Source organism: Typopeltis vanoorti, chromosome 16, assembly GCF_054136105.1.
Source record: "Typopeltis vanoorti isolate ZY-2024b chromosome 16, IOZ_Tvanoo_1.0, whole genome shotgun sequence".
NCBI classification, from domain to species: Eukaryota; Metazoa; Arthropoda; class Arachnida; order Uropygi; family Thelyphonidae; genus Typopeltis; species Typopeltis vanoorti.
In genome coordinates this window covers 63022097-63048006 of record NC_143564.1, presented here as the reverse complement: position 1 = coordinate 63048006, position 25910 = coordinate 63022097, and the positions used below count along the sequence as shown (strand labels likewise).

General features: G+C 35.4%; 1 protein-coding gene across 3 annotated transcripts in view; it reads left to right on the top strand.

The window, feature by feature from the left end:
- The window catches only part of Gapvd1 (GTPase activating protein and VPS9 domains 1), a 475307-nt gene that overhangs the window by 350974 nt on the left and 98423 nt on the right, over positions 1–25910 (top strand). For all 3 annotated transcript variants that reach the window (XM_090406248.1, XM_090406249.1, XM_090406247.1), the window contains one exon: positions 22566–22700. In XM_090406248.1, coding sequence (XP_090262374.1) covers positions 22566–22700 — 135 coding nt within the window. The remainder of the gene's footprint in view (positions 1–22565; positions 22701–25910) is intronic.

The window sequence follows — 25910 nt, the reverse complement described above, 5'->3', positions numbered from 1 at the left end:
GTTTCAGGCTCATACTCAAAACACCCTGTTTCGTCACCAGCGACGATCATTTCAAGGAAGTTTGAGTCCTTATGAGCAGTTTTAATGAGGTCTTGCAGTGTTCAATTCGATACATTTTTTGGTCATCGGTCGACTTGTGGTCAACTTGTATTATAATTGGCCTGTGGGGAACAAATTGCGAATTCAATTTACAAAGGCCCAAACTCGGTAAAAATGTTGTGCACAGTTGATTTTGGAGTCCCCAATTCATCTTCAATCAATCTCGCAGATGATTTCGGGTTTTCTTTGATGAAATCACACACTTTTTGGAAGTTAACTTCACTCAGTCCAGTTTTTGGATGGCCTGGCTTTTCGTCGTCCTCAAGGGTCTCACGACTAGTTTGAAATCGTTTAAGCCACTCATAAACTTGAGTATGGGATAAGCATTCATCACCGTATGCTTTTTGAAGCATTTGATGCATTTCGGTAAAACTTTTACCAAGTTTAACACAAAAATCAATCGCAGCTCTCTGTTTGAAACTTATTTTCTGACCATTCGTCAAAACACACTGTCACTCTTGTCACTATAACTCGGCTTCTAATGAAACAAATGTCATAAACAGTTGACACAACACAAAGGTTGCTGCTTTCAACAACAAAAAGATACAACAGGTGGCACCACTAGTTTCTTCAATTTTTGAAATGTTCGGTTTCTTTCTGGACAGAGAGTGTATATCACGAATTGAGTAAACGTCATCATCATCATCAAATTCCTGCCATGTATCCCCAAAGGGTGTACAGGATATGATAGTACTACATTAAAAAAATTACATCATTACTAACTTCCTATCTACAATTTTCCTCCAAATCAGTCTGTTACTTGTCAAGACTCCAACATTATCAGATCTTCTATTTCTATCATCTAAGGAACTTTGTACCGTATCAATCCACCTATATCTTGGTCTTCCTCTGGGTCATTTTGCTGCCAACCTGGCAGAGAACACTTGTTTTGCTACTCTTTCTTCGCCCATTCTGTTTAAGTGACCATACCACCTGAGATTAGCTCTGCTAATGCATTCCTGGATGTTGACAATGTCAAGTTCTTTCCTAATATCCTTGTTTTTAATATGATATTGTTATTGGTGCCATCTGTTCACGCCTATAATCCTTCTCAGGACTCTCATATCTGCGGTCTCTAGTCTTTGGTCAAGTGTTTTACTTCTAACCCAGCTCTCAGATCCATAAGTTAAAATTGGTTTGAACACTTTCTTGTATATAGCTAATTTAGTGTTCCAACTAATTTCTCTCTTATTCCATATGAATTTATTCAATTGACTTCCCACCATATCAGCTTTGCTGATTCTGTTGTCTGTTTCTATATTTAATTTACCATCTTCACTAAAAATCGTGCCTAAGTAGTTGAAATGTTTTACTTGTTCCACAGGTTCTCCATTCACAACACAGTTGACATTTTCAATGATGCTGCCTATTTTCATTGTCTTTCTTTTTTTATTGCTGACTTTCATACCATATCTATTACAACAGCTATTCAATTTAGTCAGAGAATCTTGCAGACTTGTAGCGGATTTATTTTTAAGTATAACATCATCCGCATAAAGCAAAGAGCTGACATTAACATTTCCAATTTTGATATCATGTTTAATACAACTTTCCTTCATAATGTGATCCATATAGATAATGAATAACAGAGGGGATAATGTACATCCTTGTCTCACACCAGATTTAACATTAAACCATCTTCCGGTACTTCCTTCAGTTCTAACTGCTGACTTACAACTGAAATAAAGACTAAGTATTGCTTGATATAATGCCCCATTGACACCATATAACTGTAGCGTATTGAATAGCTTCTCTCTTGGCACCTTGTCATATGCCTTTTCCAGATCGACAAAACTTAAATACAGATCTTTGTTATATTCCCATGCTTTCTCGACTATTTGTCGTAAAGTGAAGATCTGATCCTGACAGCCTCTATTTGGCCTGAATCCAGCTTGTTCTTCACCAAGCTTTTCTTCCACAATTCTTCTCAACCGTTTCTCAAGTATACTTGCATAGATCTTGCCAGGAACACTCAGTAGGGAAATACCTCTGTAATTCTCACATGCAATTTTATTTCCCTTTTTATATATGGGTACTATGAGAGCTCTACTCCAATCATCGGGAATTCGTCCCTCTGTCCAGGCTTTCTGAACTATGCAGTGCAGCCACTGTAAGACTCTTATATCACCATACTTCAGCATTTCTGGTCAAATATCATCTACTCCTGCTGCTTTTCCACATTTCAAGCCTTTGATGGCTTTTTTTCTACTTCAAGTATGGACATGTATTCCTGACTACATGCATGGTCAGTTTTTTTTACCACTGTGCTGTTATCACTGCTTGTTTCATTTAGCAGTTTTTCAAAGTAATTACTCCATACTTCAAGGATATCTTTTTCTCCAGCCTTCATGTCACCTTTATCATTTCTAACTCCTTTTAAAGCACTCTTTCCTCCATTCCTAAGCTTCTTCAAACAACCTCCAGAATATTTTGCCACCTTCTTGATATTTATTTTCTATATTCTTGCCAAAGTCCTCCCATGACTTTTGTTTAGCTAGTTTTACACAGTATTTAGCATTCTTGCATTTGTCTCTGTATGCTCTAAGAGCACAATCTGACTTATTTGCCAGGAACTTTTGATATGCTTTCTTCTTTTCCTTCACTGTCTCTTTAACTTCCTGTGTCCACCAGGGAGTTCTGATTTTTTATCCTTGCAGACAACCTGACCACACACCTCTCTGGCAGAATCAATCAATGTTTTCTTGAGAGTTTTCCACTGAATCTCCAAGGTTTGATTCCTGTTCTCAAACTCTTTCATTTTTTCTTCAATAATCTTTGTGTATTTTAGTCTACAGTTCACATCTGAGAGCTGCTCAACTTTTATTTGCTTAAAACTTTCTTACATGTTATTCTTTTCGATATGAAATTCAATTTTATCCTGGTCAAGACTAAATAGTGATCACTTCCAATTTCAAATCCTCTGTACACTCTGGTGTCCTTCACCAGGGAGAAAACATCACTATCAACAATAACATAGTCAATGAGACTTTTCTTATTCCTTGCCTCTTCTCTCCATGTGAATTTGTGCACATTTTTATGTTGGAACATGGTGTTAGTAATAACCAGTCCATGTCCTGAGCAGAAATCCAACATATATTTGCCATTATGCTCTTTTCTCCAAATTTTCCCAAAATATTTTTGTATGTCTGATAATCATTTACTACTCTACTGTTCAGATCCCCAACAAGGACCAACTTTTCCATTTTCATTGAGTCAGTTGTTTTTTCTAAAGCCACAAAAAATTCCTCCATCTACCTTAGTAGAACCTTCTGTGGGACCATAGGCACAAACAAGTCTCATTGTCCAGTTCTCCATTCTCATATTTACCCACAGTACTCTACTTGAGACTGCCTGCCATTCAAGAAGATTAGCCTCGTATTTTGTGTTGAATACTATGGCTACTCCTTCTTTTCCTTGATTGTCATTGCCTGAATATGACATTTTGTATTTATTGCTCAGAAAGATCTCGCCAGTTTTTGTCCTTTTTGTGTCAGTCACCCCTATTATGTTGATCTAGTACTTATTTAATTCCTCAGCTAGCTCCATTTCTTTGCCATTCAGGCTTCTTATGTTGATAGTACCGATCTTTAACTCCGGTGTTGTTGAGTTGAGGGTTTCTTTTCAGATTTGTTCCAGTAGCTGACTTTTCACTTCGCCCTGGTTCCCTGGCGAAAACAACGGGGGCCTTATTTAACCAGGCGATGCCCCAGCCGGCATGAAATTTTGTCATGTCATACTATCATTTTTTATTTTGGTTTAACCAATAAGAATACAATTTGGTCGGCTAAATCCCAAATTTCCAGCCCATCCTTGTTCGTTCAGTATCCAAGTAGATACCCAACAGGGTGCACCACGAGAAGGTGAAGATTGGACATTAGGTCAGAAGCCCTGGTCAGTTCTCCATATTCCTTTAAAGGCTATGTGGAGGTCTCCTCTCAGTTATACAGCTTTGACCCTTAACCACCCCAACGTGATGTCAACAATGCCATGGTACTTGATGGTATATCACTACATGTCTTGAATCGATATATTAGAGAGTTAACAGCTATGTCTTACATTTTTAACATGAGTCTTAGATTGGGCCAAGTTCCAAAGGTGTGGAAAGATGGAAAAAATTGTTCCACCCCATCAAGGGGTGATGACTAAGGCTTCAAATTAGAGGTCAATCAACATGTCTGGAATTTTGTTTAAGATGTTGGAGAAGCTAGTGAGGAGAAGTATTCAGAACTGGGTTGACAGCAGTAAAATTCTCTTTAATGGACAGCATGGGTTTGTTAAAGGAAAATTGTGTCTTAGAAATCTTCTTACTTATTATAACAAGATGACCAATATGTTAGACAAGGTGGATGCATATATACAGCAGTATATTTAGATTTTGCAAAGCTTTTAATAGATTGTCACATGACAAACTCTTTCTTAAATTAGATCAGGTGGGAGTTGGATAGTAGATTAGTGTATCAGATTGGAGATTGGCTGTCTGATAGGTATCGGCAGGTTGTGTATGGGTGAGTGATATCCCAGAAGAGGAAAGTGACTAGTGATGTGCCCCATGCTTCCTCAGTTTTGTGGCAATTGTTTAATTTGTATGTAAATGACATTGGAAAGGCTTAATTGGTTATATACATTTGTTTCCAGATGCAAAGTTGGAGAATGATATGAGAGGTAGAGCAGATGTAGCTTTGCAAGAGGACCTGCATAGACTGTCTGAATGGGCAAGTGTGGGGATGTCAGTTTAATGTAGTAAAGTGTAAGGTTTTTAACATTTGGGAAGCAACGATAGAATGCAGAATATAGGACTGGTGTTGATATTTTAGAGCAGCTGGAGGATATGAAAAATCTGGGAGTGATCATGGATAGGGACTTTAATGGATATTCTGCTGAAATTGTGCAGACAACACAGCAGATTATTGGAATGATTCAGAGAATATTGATGTCTAGAAGTAAGGATGTTTTGATGCTTTGATCAGACAACATATGGATTACCGTGAACAGATTTGGTTGCCTGGTTTTCAAAAGGATGATAAGATGTTGTAGAGAGTTCAGAGAGATGATTGACTAAGTTGATTTCTGTACTCTGGAATGTAGAATATGAGGACAGATTGAGACACTGTAAATTACAGAGCCTAGTGGATATAAGAAAGAGGGGGACACATGATCAAAATGAATAAGTTGATAAGGGGTAATTACCAGATTAACATGGATGAGATTTTTCATAGGATATCTAGAGACAGGGGAGAATGAGAGGAAGCTGTATAAGTTGGGTGTGATCAAGGGAAGGGAATTAGAAGTAGATTTTTTGCATGCCAAATAAGTGGTAGATGATTGGAATGCATTGCCTCAGAGTGTGGTGAGTGCAAGGACAGTGAATGCATTAAAGTCAGATGTGATGATCTGTGCATGTGAAAGTGGAACTTCCTGCGATGAGTTTTTTTTTAACTCCATTTAAGTCTGTTGATAATGATAATTAATATTGTGAGCTTCAAAAATATCACTGTGGCATAATGTATTATCTGGCAGGTAACATTGAAATTATTATTAAAAGAGACCTCAAGGGAGTGAGGATCTCATTGAGGGAGGCAGTACTATTCACACCAGCTGTTAAACATGTTCTTGAATTCATTCACCCTACTTGCATGCTCAACATCTAACAGCAATCCATTCCAATCATGCACTACTCTATGAGAGAAAAATCTAGCCCTAATCCCATTCTTGACAGCATTCATTCTAAACTTCCATGGATGCCCTTGTGTCCTTTTTCCACCTTCCATAAAAAGAAAAATTCCACCTACTGAAATTCTGTATAACTCTTTCAGAAGTTGGTTAGTCTCAATCATATCACCCCTCATTCTCCTGTTTCCTGCTGTCTGCATACTACAAATTCTCGATCCGTCTTCATGATTTGTATCTCACAATCCTGATATCAATTTTGACAGTCTCCTTTGCACTTTCTGGTTTCCTGTTTCACCATGGAAAGAGGAAACCAGATCTATGTGCACTAGTCCAAGTGAAGGCTTATCAAGGCCTTGTAAAGAGGCAAAATGACTTCCTTATCTTTATATGTCAAGGTTGGTTTCAGTATTGCCATTATTCTTTCACAATTTTTGCTATATGATCATTGAATTATAACTTCTTGATTACTAAAACTCCAAGATCCTTAGCCTCATTAGTTTCTTCAAGCATAATCCCACCACTATAATACCACATTGGATATGTAATCACACCAAAGTCTATGATTTTACATTTAATAATGAAATGACAGTCATTTTCACATGCCCGCAATTCCTGCCTATTTGAAATCATTCTGCAAGTGCTGCATATCAGCAGCACTCCTCATTACACAACCTATCTTTGCATCACCAGCAAATAGGATTTGACTTGTCACATATCAAATCCTTCCCAGTGTCATTAATGTACATATTGAATAACAATGGACCAAGGACTGATCCTTGAGGCACACCACTGGTTACCTTGAATCTTGCAGATTCATACCTCCCATATACCATTTTTTGATATCTCTCAGTCAGCCATTTTCTTATCCATGCTTATAGCTTATAATCCAATTCCATATTCCCCAAGATATGCAACAGTATTCCATGCTGTATTCTGTCAAAAGCCTTAGCAAAATTCAAAAGCATCATTGTGTATCCATTCCTTTTGTTTAACTCAGTGGTAACATGATTATAGAATGTGAGCAAGTTGCTAAAAACATGACCTTCCCTTAGTAAATCTCTGCTGTTCATTGCAAAGTAGAGATTCTCTGTCAGTCCATTTCTGAATGCAAGTCCTGACCAACTTTTCCAACATCTTCACCACCACTCCTGAGATACAGATTGGTTGATAGTTAGATACATTGACCTTTGAACCACTTTTATGCAATGGGATTACTATATATTAATTCCACTTCTGTGGAATCTTCCATGTTCCGAGACTCAAATTATATAGCCTAGTTAAATTAAATTAAATAGCCAGTTCAGCTGAACACTCTTTTAACATCCATGCTGATATCCCATCAGCTCCTATTGCAGAATTCTTATTCAGTTTGTGCAACAGCTCTAGTAATTCCTTCTCATCCAAATAAGCTTCCTTGTACAGTGAAGAGATAGCAGTGATTTCAATGCTGCATATACAGGTTGATAGCATTTAGTAAAATGGCTGCTCATTAGTTGAATAATCATTTCTTCTACATCAGTCACCCTACATACCATCATCATTCAGTAGATTTATTCTTTCAAATTCATTCTTTCTTTTACTTGCAGCATAAAGTTTGAATTCTTTTGGGTTGTCTTTAACTTGCAGAGCCAGTTTCTTTTCATACTCGTACTTAGCTTTCCTCACAACACTTGTAACTCTTCTGGTCTGCTGCTTATAATTATCATAACTCATCCTTATGTACACGATATTCCTTCCACATCACGTTTTTCTTACAAGTCTCTTGCTTAATTTATTACACATCCATTTCACTCCTATTCTATTTATTCTTTGAACTCTAGAGATGCATTCTGATATTGCATTATTTAAATATTTTTTAAGCACTTCCCACACATGTTGATATTCTTCCCATCCAATAACTGGCACAGAATCCAGAACACTCCTCAAATTGTCATAATTTTCTATTTTGTAGTTCACCATGTAACCTTTTCTGAATGGAACATTCATAAACTTGGACACTTCCCAAGTGAGTAGTGCATAATTACTCTCTCTCCAACTGGAGGCAGAATAGTTCCATCTGTAACTGAAACCCCCCTCTGACACTATATCTCACTATATATTCTCATGTGATTTCATAGCTACCCATTCAATGTTCAGATAATTAAATTCCCCCATTATTATTATTACGTGACACCTCCAAGGTGTCCAAATACTCATTGAGGGAGGGCACCTTCTCTACAACTCTCTGTCTTCATCCTTCAATCCACCAACACCATCTGCTAGCCACCACCACTAGTATTTTCACGACAATCAAAAACATCCATGCCCATGGTGGGATTCGAACCCGCAGACTTTTAGCTGGAGAGCAGATGTGCTAACCACTCAGCAAACCAGGCTGGCAATTATGATTACTATTTTTGCACCCATCATATTTATTTGGTGATGTATTTCTTCGTCACCAGCATCCGATCCTCCAGGTCTGTAACAACACCTCACTGTGTATTTAATCTTGTTAGATTCCACCTCACTCCAGATGGCTTTAAACTCACTGCCACATGAAAAATTGTTACTAGTATTGCAGTTATAGGTCTCAACTCGAACTGGATTCAAGACATTTGATATCATTAGCAGCATGCACCCTCCTCTCCTATCCTGTCTGTCTTTCCTAAAAATACTGTACTCTTTGCACTCGATACCAGTTAGTATGCCTTCTTCTCATAGGGAAGTCTCACTAATGCCTACAACATGAGGTTCCAATATGTTAACCAAGGCAACAAACTCTAGTCCTTTGTTTCTGATACTAATAGTATTCATGTACAGACATAATCAGTGGTGAGCTATAAGGGGCTCACGTGAGCCCTTTATTAAATTTTTTTCAAATTTCCAAGCCCCTTGTTCATCTTCTTTAATAATCTTGTAGAACTAGAAAATACCACCGTGGAATGTATACATGCTACCATTATTGCTAATTTAAATTCATATGGATTTTCTGATAACTATATAAAAAATCATTTCATTGCATTTTGTTCTGATGGAGCTAGTGTAATGTTAGGAAAGAAATCAGGTGTTTGCAATCAAACTTCTGCAAAAATTTCCCAACGTTGTGATTTGGCATTGTGCTCCATCGTTTACACTTAGCATTAGATGATTCAATAAAAAAAATTAAAGAAATAAATAATTTTGAAATATTTATGGATAAATTATATGCTTTTTATCATCAATCACCAAAAAATCAACGAGAATTAAATACGATTGCAAAAGACCTTGGTATTGAAATTTTAAAGATCGACCATTTGTTTGGACCACGATGGACAGCTTGCAGTTTATGAATGGCTCTTGCTTTGTGGAGAAATTACCCAGCTTTATGCAAGCATTTTACATCGAACCATAAATATAAGGGCTTTTTAAACCGACTTCTCAATTTGGAATTTTTAAAAGATCTAGCATTAATGATTGATATCCTACAACAATTATCATATCTGTCAGAAATGTCCATAGCTCACCACTGGACATGATAAATTACCTGCATACCCTTTTGCATATATTATCTGTGGTCTGCATGACACAGTTTTACAATTTGCAGTTCTTTGTTCTTATCTAGTTCCTTACTTATGCAGACATCGTTATACATGCTTGATTGATTCAAACCAGACAAACACAGAATTGTTCTCTCTTCACAATCATTTCCATAATAATGACCATCCCCATCATTAACATGGTTACCTAATATTGTTGCTCTTACACACAGATTCCCACAATTCCTCCCATTAGAATTCAGTTTCCCTCGCACTCTGTGTTAAGTCTTATAACAATTCTTTCTTTTAATGTAACACGGTGGTCAGCATTCATAGTGAAGAATTTATGGAGACACAACATACGTCTTAGAATAATTACTAAACATTAGGAAAGTAACATTCAACATTTCCACCTCTGTATTGAGATCATCACCAGGAAAAATGTATAAGATACAAGCAACATGACCCTGCACTATACAAAGTGAAATGAATCTAAATGTTTGTTAATCTTTTAACCTAACCTGACCTCTTGTTGGAAAACAAAATATAAATAAATAAAATAAAATAATTTAAAAAAAATAAATACAATAAAATTAAAATAAATAAATAATAAAAAATTAAAATACAATTAAAGTAAAAATGGAACTATTAAACGTTTCTAAAGTCCTCTCGTGTTGTGATTTTCTTCTGGGCTTGTTCTGATTGCTATAAGGGTTGCAAATGGGTCCTCCACATTCTTGGAATGATTAATCCATCAGTTTTGTTCAGGTTTGAATAATGTTTTAGCATTTCACAAGCTGCTTTGAATTTTTTCTCAAACCAAGTTTTGGTGCGGTGTAGGGACTTCATACCTTTCCAGTCAATTCTATGGCATGTTTGAAGTGCGTGGTCTGATAGACCTGTTTTACCATAGTGGAGGTATTTAATGTGTCGTTTGTGTTCGTCTTTTCTGATTAGGATAGTGCATTCTGTTTCCCCTATGTAAGGTAGTTACAGGTACATTGGATTTTGTGTACCCCTGGGTGGGCCAGGTGTGGAAGATGATCTTTGGAAGAGCTAAGTAAATTTCTTAATTTTGTCAGAGGGTTTGAAGGTAGTCTTAATGTTGTATTTGTGTAGTGTTCTGTCTAATTTTTCTGAAATGCCTCTGATATAGTATGGCTTTCTTGTAATCTTTTTTTACCACTGTAACACCACTCATTAATTTTCAAGACTCCTGATGCCAAACGCATTCAAGTGTAGCCTGTCCCTCTTATACAAATCCAATCTTCTCTCAAACTCACTCCATATACATCCAAAAACTCACATCCATTTCTTCTATACAGCCTACGCATCAAATCATTTGCCATCATAGCCTTTCTTAATTAATTTTTATCATATCGAGGTAATATACTTACTATTTTCATTTCTCACTCTTCACTCTCACCTATTCCAATAACACTTTCATGTCCTCTCTCACACTGAACTTATTGCTAGTTAAGTTGCCAGTGCCGCACTACAATTATGAACTTATTTACTTTTTTTTTCTGTTTTTGAATTGCTTGCATTATATTTTTAATTTTTGCACTGGGAAAACTTGATGTTATAACCCACTCATTAATGGCAGGTTTTATGATAGTCACCATACCAGTTAACAACCTTCTTTTTATAATAAACTTTACTTACCAGATTTTCGTTGTTGCACGTTAACGTAGCTGATTCTATGCTTTGTTTTCCATTTTGCTACTGAACTTTTTTATCCCCTGTGTTCCTCTAAACACTGCTTGACTTTCTGTAGTCCTCTCATCGCCTGTCTAATAATCTGCTTTAGCCTAATGATCTCAGAGGTTCAATTATTTTCAATATCCTCTACTAATATACTATAAAACTCTGATTTCTAAGGAAAAATTAATATAAAACACACAAAAATCACCAGTTTTACACAGGCGCTAAATTACACTGACCACTCAGAATAAAATTTTTAGTAGACAGAAATTGTTCATTTGCTGAATGTCAAAAAATTGTTTATTATTATTATTATTATTTTTATATTTTATTTTATTATCCCCCCCCCCCAAAACTGCCGAATCATTACTTAGTGAAAATATGCTGAACCCACATAGCATACTATCAATTCTCTAATTTCCAGTGTCCATCCTTGAAAGTATCCAGTGCTACTTCATGTTATATTAGCAGCTCATTGGGCTTTTGTGAACTCCATTTTTTTTCAACTTTTTTCTCTTTTCCATCTGTAGGAAGGATGGAATGGTAATATTGATTGGGTACAGAAGCTAGTTAGTAGATGGTATACGAGGAACTAGATAAACTCAGTTTTTATAAGTTAATTGTATTTAATAAAGCTTCATGCTTTTAAGAGCACGTTCCAGAGTGTTAGAAGGAAAGTGTAAGAGAAAAGAGAGCAAAACCATTCCACCACACTGGTGGAGAGGGGATTTCAAGGCTGTTCCTTGAAAGTACAGGCTAATGTGTATTTAAGGTGATGATTATGACTTAGATTAGTAAGGGCTGGGGTCCAGGATCAGGTGGATAACAGCAGAATCTTCTGTGAAAGCTAGCAGGGGTTAAGGCAAGCTTGTGCTTTAGCAGTTAACTTTCATATTCCAACAGGGTGACAGATGTGTTAAATATGGGAGATGAGCATACAGTAATATAATATATTGCATATTATATAGATTTTAGAAAACCCAACAGACTGCCATATGTCATATCATCATCAATTTCCTGTTAGATTTAATTGTGATATGCAGTTGTTTGTGGGTGATGCAAAGTTAGGGAGAGCTGCAAGAAGCAAAACTGATATTATGACTCTCCTGCAATATCTGAATAGTCTGTGTTGACAGATGAGTGAGCTACTGATTTATTGCTGCAAAGTGTCAAGTTTTGAAATTGAAATGACAGTATTGGATATGGATCACTTAAAGGATAAAAGACAACTAGGAGGGGCCTCCATACAGAGTCTGCAAGGATGCAGAGAACTGACCTCAGCTTCTAACCCAGTGTTGTCCAGTCTTATTTTCCAGAGGTGCATTCCATTACTACATGTTGAAGAAAGTTTTAAATATTAAATTCTGATCATCAGTTGAGCATTTTTTAAAAATAAGCCTGCCAGTGGTATTAGATTTCTGTACTGAAATTTAAGCACACAAGTAAAATCCTAGATATATGTATTTTGTTGTCTATTCTAAAAATTTAATCTTACCTTCAAGAATCTAGAATAATCAAGTAAATTGAGTCTTCACACTTAAATATACAGAAACGAAAAACAGTGTAATAATACTAAAATACCTGCCCTTAGCTTCTGACCCAGGGTTGTCCAATCTTACCTTCTACAGTGGTGTATTCCATTACTGCATATTGAAGAAAGTTTTAAATATGAAATCCTGATCATCGATTGAGCTTTTTGTAAAAAAAGTTGCCAGTGGTATTAGATTTCTATACTGAAATCTAAGCACACAAGTAAGATCCTAGATATTTGCTGTCTGTTCTAAAAATTTAATCTTAACTTTAAGAATCTAGAATAATCAAGTAAATTGTGTCTTCACACTTAAATATACAGAAACGAAAAACAGTTTAATAATACTAAAACTGAACTATATTATTCTGAACTTTAACCACTAACTCATCTTAAAATCTAAAAAGATAATTAACTACATGACATCTCATCTGGTTTTTGAGCCCAAAAAATACCAGCTAAAAAAAACATTATTGTCTCTTAACTGGATCTCTCTTGAGAGAAACAGTTTCTTTATTTCTTCAGCAGAAAGAATTCTTCTCTTGAAAACTGTTTATCATGGAAATAACTGTAGATTTCCTTTTCTTAGTTAGAGATACAAAAAGTTCACACTTGGCAATGAAATCCTCAAATTTAAACACAGTCTAGCATTCCTCCTTTCATGCCTTCTAGAAAAATCCCACAAAAGCATTTCTTCTTTTTACTTTCTTCTTCAAGATTCACAGTTTTTCTCCTCTTCCTGTATGAAGGATTCTCAAGGAAAAATGATTGAATATTTAACAATCAGAAAATTTTCAAAAACCATTAAAACATTTCTCTTCCTATACAAGAAACTTCATTTATCAAGTTCCAAAATTTCTATAAATTTCTTCTGCACTGTTATTCCAGTTACTTTTGTAACATAACAACTAAACATCTTTCTATCGGAAAGTCTGCCACTGATGGAACTTTTTCTCATTGGTTCCAGAATTTCTTCCATATCGCTACGTATTTGTATCTCTCTCTCTCTCCATCCACACAAAGCTCTTTCCAGCAGCTTTCTAGTTACCATGTTCTTTTCACTCGCACATGCTCCACACCTCACATGATACTTCCAGTTCTGCTTCTGTCATGAAGTAAGGGAAACCATTGCCATTACATGCTTCTTCATGGTGCTTAACTAAGTCTTTTTAACTTATGTATTTTAAACATGTACAAACATTAAATTAGAATATTAAGTTTGGTCATGCTAAATCATGATCAAGTAAATTCACTTCATTAAAAATTAGCACTATACATAAACACATAAAATATGCATGGCTACTATAAACAAACAATGAATCGTGCAGTTCTCACAATATAAATGCACTAACAACTGGAAAATGGTAATTTGAAGTAGAATATTTAAGTTTACAAAAACAAAATTCTGTAGATCATCTGTATGAATATACTGATGGTCAACCATATCATATCCTTGTTCATCATATAATAATGAACAAGGATGGGCTGGCATTCGGACTTAGTTGGTGCAATTGTACTTTGGTGGCTTAACCTCCCAACCGGCCAGGACATCTGTAGACGTCCAGCTAAATCTGGATCCGATTCAGACCATCTGTTAAAAGAACATGGATAAGACGGGCAATTTGGCCATCATGTCATTTAGAAGGTGTGATAATCCCTCATGCTGAAGAGAACACTTAAGCAGATTATGTCACATTCATAGCTGCATCTCAGTTGCCTATAACAAGAAATGCAGTTCCTTGTTCTATGCTAGGTAACTGGATCTTAGTTATATTGGATAGACTAAAAATGTAGAAATTATTTCTCTTTTTATTGTACAATACAATTTTAATGCCTGCACAAAATAAATATCCTTGCATAGTTTCATCACTTAAATATTGCTTTACAGAGAACCAATTTCATTTTTAATTTTTTGGAGTGAAATTTTTTGAATCGCTTACTCGCAAAACATTTTCTTTGTTCTCTAAGAAATTAATTCACGATAATTATTTGAAATAGTATTAAAAAAAAAATGTCTCCCGACATTCCAGATTATGTTATTTTTATTTTTGTTCAAAATCATATTTTGAAGAATATTTCACAGATTTCCTAAAGGACTCGCTTGGGTGACTTTGCTTTATAAAGAATAACATGAAATTATTTAATCATATCACTAATTTTTTTTTCTTCTTTATATCATAATTTACTGTTCTTTGCACTTTCACTTTCTTGGTTTCCCTGTATAATTCATAATTACAAAATGAAATTAACAGTTTTCATTTAAACTGATGTATATATTTTCTTCTAGTTGAGATATGCCCTAATTTTAAAGTAAGTGATACTTTTGATACTTAAGTATAAAGAGCTAATGTAATAATGTAATATACCATAATGTAATAACAGCATACATTTCCTAGGAAATGTGTTTTTACATTATGGAAAATACCTAAGAATAGCGATCAGAATTTACCGACTTTGCTGCGAGTCTTTCGGTATTGCACTACGTGCTAGGGTCACTTGCATTTGCTCACGCCAGTTGTCGCCGATACTTTATAGTTTACTATGTTCGGCAAGAAACTCTTTGATTCCAATCTTTGAGTTTCTCATTCGGTTTTAAAACTATGTGGGATTTAATATCCCCTTAATTTAAATAAATGATACTTTTGATTATATTCTATCATTCGAAATATGTATATGCACATGCATCAAATGTGCAGTTATATTTCTATATTTTTACAATAGAATTGAACTTTATTTTACCTTTGATAGTTTAATTTCCCCCTGCTGCATCACTATCACACACCCAAAAACTGTTATGAAACATAGGTGCAGATTTTATTTAATTCGTTATCAATTGAAAATCTGTTTTCCAAATTTTATCAAAATTCTGTTTTCCATGAAATATCAATTTTTATCAATCGGGAAAACATGCTACAATTGAAACGTAAACTATTTCACCAAAAAATAAAAAATTAAATAAATAATAAACTAAAATTAAATATATAAATAATAACGTGAACATTTTGACTTTGCCAACACACAGCATTGATGTGATGTGGGTTCCAAATTTTTTGTGTGGGAGATTTATATATATATATTACAAAGTTTTGTAGTAAAAATTTCCGCTACAATGAAGTTCGACAGTCTTTTTCTTGTGTGGGAGAAAAAGGTAAAATCTCACTCTTATAATTCAAATGTTATAATGGCAAAAATAGTAAGAAAAAAATCATTTGCACTTTCTTTTCAAAACACAAAGAAAGAACATTGTAAATTCACCCAATGAAAAAGAAAATACTACATATTTTTCTTCTGTTATATGATTTTTTTTTCCTGTAGTACAAAGAAGAAATCACTGCATATAACATGGGAGAATGCAAGAGGACAAAAGTTTGTAAATTGATTACATTATAACTAATAGAGAAATCACGTCAGACAAAAATTATTTATCTAAGAGAATTATTTATGTAAGACATCATCAGATATAATGACATTTTCTTCTAGTTGAGATATGTGACGTTGTTGAGGTAGCTAAACCTTTGCTACTATTTATACTAAAATGAATGGGCATGTTCCCCAACTGTTTATGTTTGTAACAGTTGTCTTGCAAACGATTTATAAAATAAATTCTCTGAAATATCTGCAGATTGAATAGGTATACAATTCAAAAAAAAAGATTATGTAACGCAATGCTCGTTTTCTTTTACATAATTCAAATCCTCTTTTTCAAGATAATTGTATCAAATAATTTATAATTTTTCGATAATAAAAGTGAAGCTGATCATTATAAATTAAGAAATTATTTTGGCACAAATAATGTATCAGCATGTAAAAGAAATTTCTTCAGTATTTCTGTGTTAAGATGTCTGCTAATCAACAATTGAAAACGAAAAGATATTCTTGATGTATTTTGCACTACAGCTTGAGGCACTGTGACTTCTGGCGAAGTGTGTTTTCTCTCTTTTCTTTCTCAACAGCAGTGAGAGTAATCTAATCTTTTAGCTTTTCCTCCAGCTAAGAGGATTATTAAGTATTTCTAAGATGTAGATTATTTTAGGAATAGCAACCAGCAGTAGAAGTAGTAATATTTAATTCTTTTTAAGAAAAAGAAACAAAATTATACTACAGCACTTTCTTTTGTGTGGTATGCATATAAGAAGTTTTACATGGTGAAAATATAGCATAGTATTTCTAAAATTTTAAACAATTTCAGCAAACAGTAGAACTGCTGATTTTAGATTGCAAAGAAATAGTACAGAATTAGAAGCTTCACGATACAACAATATCATTGCCTTATTTCTTTTGTCAAAATAGTAAAATAAAGTAATAGATTTTGAATACTATCTGGAAAAGCTTTCAAGCCTGTAGAAATTTAGAGTAGTTATGTAATTGAGTTCCAGGAGAGGATAAGGAAGGGGTGGGGAAGCATTAGAAAATCTTTAAAATGAGCATAAATTTTGAATCATTCCGTATATGATATCTTTCATATTATATTTTCAACATATCTACAATGGTTCGCACTGGATATTATCGTAATGTGCATCCTACAAAAAATAAAAAATCAACGAAGGCAAAGTGTCCCTGCTAAACTATCATTGGATATAAATTTTTGATACTAAAAACAGAGTAATACAATTTAACATCATTTGTTGTTCATAAAAATAAAACAAAAAAAAAATCATTTCTAAAATTGAAATATGATGATCCATATAATGGGAAAGAAAGCAAAAGGTTATATTTATTTCAATAAATATTTGACATAATATTTTCAATGCAAACATTTGAAAATTCACGAAAAAAATTGTTTCTATATTGTAAGTAAAGTGAAAGAACAATTAGCACAACTGTTCCATTGCACTGATTTGAAGAATAAAATACAGCAAATTTGTTATCACTCAATATATTCATTGCAAAGGCTGATCGGTGGTCATTTCAGGATTGATTATTTTCGCAAATGTGAAATTCGTTTCAATTTTTGGGAAGAGACACAAATCAATTGTGAGGCAAAAAAAGGTCAAATATCTTAGGACATTAAAGGAAATTCCAAGTAACACAAGACAGGTGACACAAAGGTCATTCATCAATAGTTAATCCACTAATGGTTCTAAAATAGCCATAAAGAGATTAACGGGATAGGAAGGTAATGGCATGATAAAAGGTAGAATACTGAAGTTTTCATCCATGATAAAAGCTAGGGTGGTCTGGCTATTTCATCCACCTTGGCCGGTTGGGAGGTTAAACCACACACAAATATGATGATACATTATGATGAAGTATCATATTTGCTGAGGTAAAGCTTACTTAAACATTGATTTCTTTGTCATGGAATGAGGGAAGAAAAAAAAAAAAACAGTGAAAAGGCAGGTACCAGAAAACTCAAAGTTCACAGAATTTAAGATGTGTGCCATTAGCATAAGAAGCATTGAAGGAAATGAAGAATAGCTGGATGAGGAATTATAGAAATGCCAATTGACATGACTGGTGTTGGCAAGACAAAAACATGTATTTATTTATTTATCGTATGGCTTGTACACATGGTTAAAAGACAATAAGATATAATACACATGAATATAAATAAGATACACATATGATATAAAAAAAAAGTCTACATTCAGGCAAATACAAATATTAAATTTATGACAAGCATCAGACAGAAGATTAGTCATATTTTAACATTTAGGTTTTTAATCCAGTTGATCGCCTCTGGGGATAGATCAAAGATATCCTTAAAGTCACCTGGATATGCTGTCAGCTCTCATTCCTGTACTATATGGTGAATGGTTTGGGTCTTGGCTCCATAGGAACAGTGGGGATTTGGTATCTTACCCCACTTTGAAAGTGAGTCTCCACATACACCATGGCTTGTACAAATCCTGTTAGCCATCATTCATATATTCCTGGGCAGGTCAAATCTAGATGGTTTTTGGAAGATGCTTATGTGATTACAAACCTCAGGTGATACTGCTTGGGACCACAGTACATCTCACCTACTCACCATGCTGTCATTCTGGCTAAGAAGATTATGGGCGGTTTTTATAGTAGGTCTTCTGGATTTTAGTCTATGAGATAACGCATCTGGAATAAATTCATGTATTGGGAGATTTTGGTTGTTTAAATTTCTTTTATATTCATGAAGCAAGGCTTCCTGTCATCACAGTTCCAGAGGAGCAATATGGCTCAAAGTGGAGAGCCATTGTAAGGATGTACTCCTAATGCAACCTGTTATTCAATGCAGAGTGGAGTTAAGTTGAGTATCTAGTTTATTGACATGGTAACTATTGAGCCAGACAGGAGCACCATACTCTGCTGCACTGTAAACTAGACCCATTGCAGTGCATCGCAGAGTTGTGGCACTTGAGCCCCATATAGTACCACAAAGCTTCTGAACTATGCTATTTCTGGTGCGAACTTTAGCAGTGACATTAATCATATGCTGTTTATATGTCAGAGTTCTATCCAGAGTTATTCCCAGATATTTAGGTGTTGGATTAAACGAAATGAATGTTCCATCAGCATATATCTCTGGTTTTTGATTTACAAGTCTATTGTTCAGGTGAAAGCAAGAGCATTCAGTTTTACCAGAATTTGGTGTTAATCTCCATTTTTTAGAACTGCCATAAAGCCGACAGATCATTTGTCAATATTTCTTCAGTTCTTTTGATAGACTTGGTGCTGATCGCCAAAGCTAGATTATCTGCATAAGCAAACTTCCTGCTGGCTGTTTCAGGAATATCTGTGATGTAAGGCTAAAAAGCAGTGGTGCGAGCCCTGAGGTAATCCATTCCTAAGCACTCTCTGTTTACTGATGCTTCCTCTGGTGACTACCCTGAAATATCGATCACACAGTGATTGATATTTCAAAACAACAAGAACAAAAACAGGTGATTTAATTTTAAATAATCATAAGATTCTATATCAAACCAGTAATGATCAGGAAAAAGGAAGGAGTAAGTATATTCTTTAACATTAAACACAGAGATGATGATCTTGAATTGCAGCCAATTTCTGGCCGAAATTCACTTGAAGTCAGTAAGTTTGAGTACCTGGGATCCATTATTAATGTAAAGAATAGCTGTGCAGAAGATTTCAGAAGAAGATTAGGAATGGCTAAAACAACAGTCAGATACTTGTCTAAAATCTGGAAGAATGGATCTATCTCCACAGGAACAAAGTTGAGGATTTTGGATGCAGTTTTCCAACAGCAACTTATAGATGTGAGACTTGGAACCTAAAGAAGTCAGATAAGAAAAAAAAAAGATAGCTGCTTTTGAGTGTGGTGTTACAGAAGGCTGTTCAGGTTATCATATACTTGAAAGGTGGACAAATGGATGGGTACGTGCTAGAAAGAATCAGTTGAACTTTAAGGCTCCTTAAGGTTATTGAGAGAAGAAAGTTGAAATACTATGGACACATTGAAAGGATGGAACGAGGACTTCTCAAAATAGAAGGTATAGTTTATGGAAAAAGAGGAAAGGGCAGACCGTCAATGAGATGAATTGATGGTGTACCTGTGTGTGTGGAGTGACTGATCTTTAGAGATTAGAAGCTTCCAGAAAAGCATACAACACAACCACATGGTGAGGACTGGTATGGCACATCATCAAGCATTGGAGTGACCATACAGCATCTGTCGATGTCAAACAGATGATGAGGAGGAGGCATATCGAAAATAAGGGTGATGAAATTGCTCCACTGATTGTGTTTATTTGCCCCAAAATCATTGGAATAAGTGGAACATGGTTGAATGAAGATAACATCCTAATGAGAATGAAATGGAATGGTACAGTGTTTTTCATGAGAATAGAAAGGACAAGAAGGAAGGGAGGGGGAGCGCTGATGATTATAGCAGGGGAATTATGTCCACATAAGGTAGGCATGAAAGAGGAAAATAGTGGCGATAGATGCATAAGGTGGAGGTTGAGAGGAAGAAATATTTAGTTGGATGTTGCTTATAGGCCAGGAAATGTGGAAGGTGGTGAGAAGAAATGTAGAAGCAACTTTGGTTAGTGAACAAGGGAAGGGTGATTATTATGAGTGATTTTAATTTTGGGGGTATAGATTGGAATGAAAAGATAACATTTGGGAATAAGGAAAATATATTTCTTGAGTTCTTGAGAGACAACTGTCTCAGGCAGTATGTAAAGGATCAAGTAGAAGGCAAATAGAAGGAAGAATGAATATAGTAAGATGCTGTTAATGGGTGAAAGTGGAAGATTGGTGACTGCTGCAGAGCACATAGTTGAGGTGTCCAGTGAGCAGTTGATCAGGGTGTTTCATCCTCAGTATGAAATCAGAAGCTCAAGTGTAGAGAATGAAATCAGTGAAGACCTTGATGGCAAGCGAGCAAGCAGTATGTGCAGAGTTAAATAAGCTAGATGTCAGTAAGGCAATGGGACTTGGTAACATATTATCATGTGTCTTAAGGAAATGTTCCAAGGAGTTAACATTAGCTTTGGCTTATCTGTTTAACAATAGTCTTGCAACAGCACGTCCCAAAGCAGTGGATGGAAGGCAAAATTGTTCCACTTCACAAAGGTGGCGATAAAGTTAAGGCAACAAATTATAGGCCAATCTGTATAATATAACCACTTCCATATCCTGTAGTTAAGGTACAGGATATGAAAGTGGTTTGATAACAGTGGTATTCTTTGTGCTTGTCAGCATGGGGTTTGTTAAAGGGAGGTCCACACCACAAGTTGGTCACTACTGAAGCAGATGGTATTGGATGGTAGACTAGTGAGTTGGGTAGGTGCATGGCTGTCAGATAGGAATCAGCAAGTTGTGTTTGAGTGGGCACTCACTACCTTGAAAGAGGAAAGTCACTAGTGGTGTGTCACAGGGATCAATTTGGGGGACCAATTTGTATATTAATGATATTCGATAAGTTTAACTGGTGATATACAACTGTTTGCAGATGATACAAAACTGGGGAGAGTGATGAGGAATCAAGCAGGTGTTGTGGCCATACAGGAGGACTTGAATAGATTGTATGCATGGACAACCATATGGAAGGTTCTAAAATTTGGTAGGCAACAACGAGATGCAAAGTATACACTTGACGGGGAAATTTTGCAGGAAATTGAGTTAAGAGACCTTGAAGTGGTAGTGGACAAGAATCTGAAGTTCAGAGGTCACATTGCACAAGTTGTGAAGACATCACATCAGATTATGGCAATGATCTGGAGAATCTTAACTTGTAGAAATAAAGAAGTTCTGGTTCCATTGTAAGCCCATGATAAGGCCTCACAGATTTGGTTCCCTGGGTTTCCGTGGTGATGAGGATATGTTTGAAAGGATCCAGAGAAGACTGACCAAGGTTGTAACTGGTCTTTGGGATGTGGAATATTAGGACAAATTAAGATTAAGCAGCTCGCAAAACCTTGCGAATAGAAGGAAGAGAGGAGATATGATTGAGACATTTAAGTTGGTAAAGGATTGTTTCAGGTTAATATGGAAGAAATCTTTCCTAGAATAAGGGAAGGGGGATAGAACAAGAGAACATACCTGGAAGTTGTGTAAAGAGGGTGTAAGCATGCCATAAGGAGTAGGTTCTTTGCATGGAGAATGATTTGTCAGTGGAATGCGTTGCCTGATATTGTGGTGAATACAGATATGTTGAATGAGTTCACGGCACGGTTTGATGGGCTTTGTGTGTAACAGTGTATGCCTCCTGCAATGTCTTTTGACTCTATGGAGGTCTGGTCTTAATAATAAGACCATTTCATATGTAATATATTGTAGGTTACAGATGATTTTCTTTATGAAATGTGAGACTAGCATCTTGCTTTTTTCTGGAAGCCCAAAGTGTCTTTAGAGTAGGATTCCTTCCTGGATTATAGCCTATCAACCATATTAAGTGCATGATAGGTTTACAATCTTTTTTGGGTGGGATTCACATGAAAAAGATCTGCTGTTCTATATTTTTCGTTATAATGTGTTTTGATCTTATTTATGCTTATTGTGTATGCATAATGCTATTCATGTTTGTTTCTCTTTTTTTTAATGTTACAAATAACTGTAAAATAATTGTTAAAGGCAAAGAGTGTTATTTGTAATATGTGAAGATCATATTTCCAATATGTTATTCTTGTTAGGTGTCAAAAGTTGTTCAGATCTCTGAAAGAAGATTATCGGCATCGTGCTCCCTATGTTGCTTACTTGGTTCGTTGTCGACAAGGCTTACTCTCTACGCTTGCTCATTTAGAATCTCTGGCTGAGAGGATTGAAAGGTAAATATATATATACCCCAATTTGTTTTTATTCTGTAATAATTTCACATTGAATAATTTCTAATTTTTTACATCTATTTAGTTCATATAGATGTCAAGTGCATTTCAGTACTGATGCTTCTTGATTCACTTTAATATAGTCAAATTGCATTATACCAAACATCATTATAGATAATTCACTTAAGTGAATTAGCTAAAATCAAAAAATCTAAAGCTCCATAGAATCAATGTTAGTTTAAAAGAAATTCACAGTAATTCCTGGAAAAATTCAGGAAATAATAGTCCATCTATCTTTTTTTCATTAAGGGCGGGGGGGTAAATTTAAACCAGTTTAAAAGTTAAACTTGGCACCTTTTTTCAAAATCTCTCAATTATTTCCAGATTATACCTTCTCATAAAGGAAATTTCAGTAGTTTATAAAGCCTGCTGGAAAGCAGAACTTGATTCTCTCCTTTGCCATGTGTCTGTAGATCACTAAATATGACTCTTTGCACAGAAACTGGAATGTGATAAACTAAAAAAGTACACTTTTCTCTCTATCTCATAAAATGAATAAGGAATAATATCATTAATTTTTTTTTTTATTTTTTATGTGTGATCCACTTATGAAAGGCCACAAGACCTGTAGCACATTAGTGCTATGTGTGGGCAAGAGGAATAGAAGAAAGGAGGAATTTCACACTTTGCTTTAACAGCTGAGGGTTGTAATCTTTGGGAAAGGCAGAGTGGGGGAGACTGTTCCAAAAGACAGAAATAGATGGAATCAAAAAAGAGGCAGTGAAGTTGGTTTGGCGATTTTGAAGATGGACTGTAAAAGGGTGTTGGTTAGCAGTAGCTTTTGTTTTAATGATTTTGGAGGAGAGTGGAGGAATAATAATGGCCAATTCAGCAGAGCACTGTCCATAAAAGTATCTGTAGAAGAGTCACCAAGCAGAAACTGAACGTTTGTGAGAGAGAGAGCGATTGAATTGGGTTTGTGAGAGAGAGAGAGAGGGATCATTAATTAGCTGGACTGCCTCTTCTTGATCGAATCTTAGAGAGGATTTTGCTGGACCACCCGAAATATGGGAACAATATATCATGGCTGGGTGGATTTGGACTTTGTATAGAGTTGGTGGCTGTGAAAGTGTGAAGTACAAGTTTTTTGGTGGCTGCAGAAGCTACAGTTGAAATATGGTTATGCCAGGAAAGATCAGAAGTGCAGGTCAGTCCAATAAGAGAAATCTGTGTTTCTCTTATTGGATATTTCAGTATTACTGAAATTGTGTTTGGTAATACTGAAATATCAGTATTACCAAACACAATTTCAGTAATACTGAAATATCCAGTATTAGTATTACTGAAATTGTGTTTGGATATTTCAGTATTACTGAAGGTAAGGGAAAGGGATGTGAGCTCTTTCTTACCAGAGATCAGACAGAACTGAGTTTTTGTGGCATTGAAGTTTACAAGGTTGTCTTTGCCCCAATGGTATATAGCTAGGAGATCTGAGTTCATGTTCCTGGTCATGGTAGATCTTGAGGATTTTAATACTTAAGCACTACAAGGTTTGTTGAATGAAAAGGAGGAATGGAGTGTATTGTTGTCAACAAATGTATGGATAGGATTGGAAGTCTGTGAAAGCAGGTCATTTATATATATACAAGAGGAAGAGAGTGGGTGGAAGAACAGAACCCTGGGGTACTCCTGCATTGGTGGGAAAATCTGAGGAAACTATCCACCATAACAAATAGTGAATGACCAGTGAGAACAGTTGACAATCCAGTTGCAGAGTGAGGAAGGCAGACCATAGGATAACAGTTAAGCCCCTGTGCCAAACCTGATCAAATGCCTTTGAAATGTTGAGCGCAACCACGTGAGTTTCTCCAAACTTCTTCATGGCCTGAGTCTAGAGGTGGGTGATGAAAGCAAGAAATCAGCTGTGGATTGTGAGTGGCGGAATCTATACTGATGGTAAATGATTAGTTGATATGTATCTAGGTGGTTCAAGAGTTGCTTATTGATGACCTTTTCCATACTTTTAGAGAGAACAGAAGTGATAGCAATTGGATGGTAGTTCATTGGTTGACTTTTATCACCTTTCTTTGGGATAGACTGGATTTAGACCTGTTTCCATGTTGTAGAGTGGATGCTGAATAGGATAGATTGAAGAGGCAATACAGGATATGTATTAGTTCTTGGGTAAAGTGAATGTGCACTTAGCATGAGTGCTATATACTGGTTGCATTATGCTGATGTCAGGCATTCCCAAGAATAGCTGAGAGCAAAGCACAATTTTCTTAAGTGAGATGATTCACTGTCATAAAATTATTGTCTCTGTTATGTGAAGTATAGAGGACAAAATTCTAAAGCGTGCCAGAAAGCTCCTCCTCCTCTCCCTCCATACCATGTAGTACTCATGGATACCACTGACTGTAATTGCAAACTTCATGTTTTAATGTGGGATAGATCTGCTTAGAGTATGACTGATATCCCATGCAAAGCCAGCTAAACAAATTGAATAAATTGTTAGATCAAACATATTCTTTAGATGCTAATATTATTGAAAAGTTGCAGATTCATCATGCTTGTCCCCCACATATTTATGGCCTTTCTAAAGTACACAAATCTGGATATCTAATAGTTGATTGCATGGGATCTCCTACTTATTATTTAGCAAAATATCTTTCAAAATATCCAGTAAATTTTACAAGAATTTTGTAAAATTTACTGGAAACCCACCTCTTATATCAAAAATAGTTTTGACTCCAAAGTAAAAATTCAAGGTCTTCACCTTCAAGAATTGAAATGATGGTTTATTTTGATGTGGTTTCACTGTTTACAAATATACTACTTCAAGAAACTAGAAACTACAGCTTTTACAAGTACAGGGTCACCATAAAATAACTTTCCCTCTTTGGAGGCATCTGTAGCTAAAACCAATAAACGGAATGAGACCAAATTTTATATTGAGACTTTTGAAGGCATGGGGAAATGATTTCTGCGAAAAAAAAGATTTAGTACCAAAAGTCATTGATAGGAGAAATTTTGACACTGGTGGAGCTGAAAACAAGCGGATAATTACATTAAAGGCAGATAAAATGGAATAATAACATTTCGACGGTGTAAGCGACAGCCACGTCACTTATTCCAGCTGGATATGTGGCACATTACATGATAATAATAATAATAATAATTAAACTAAAACAACAACTTGCAAGAGAGACAGAA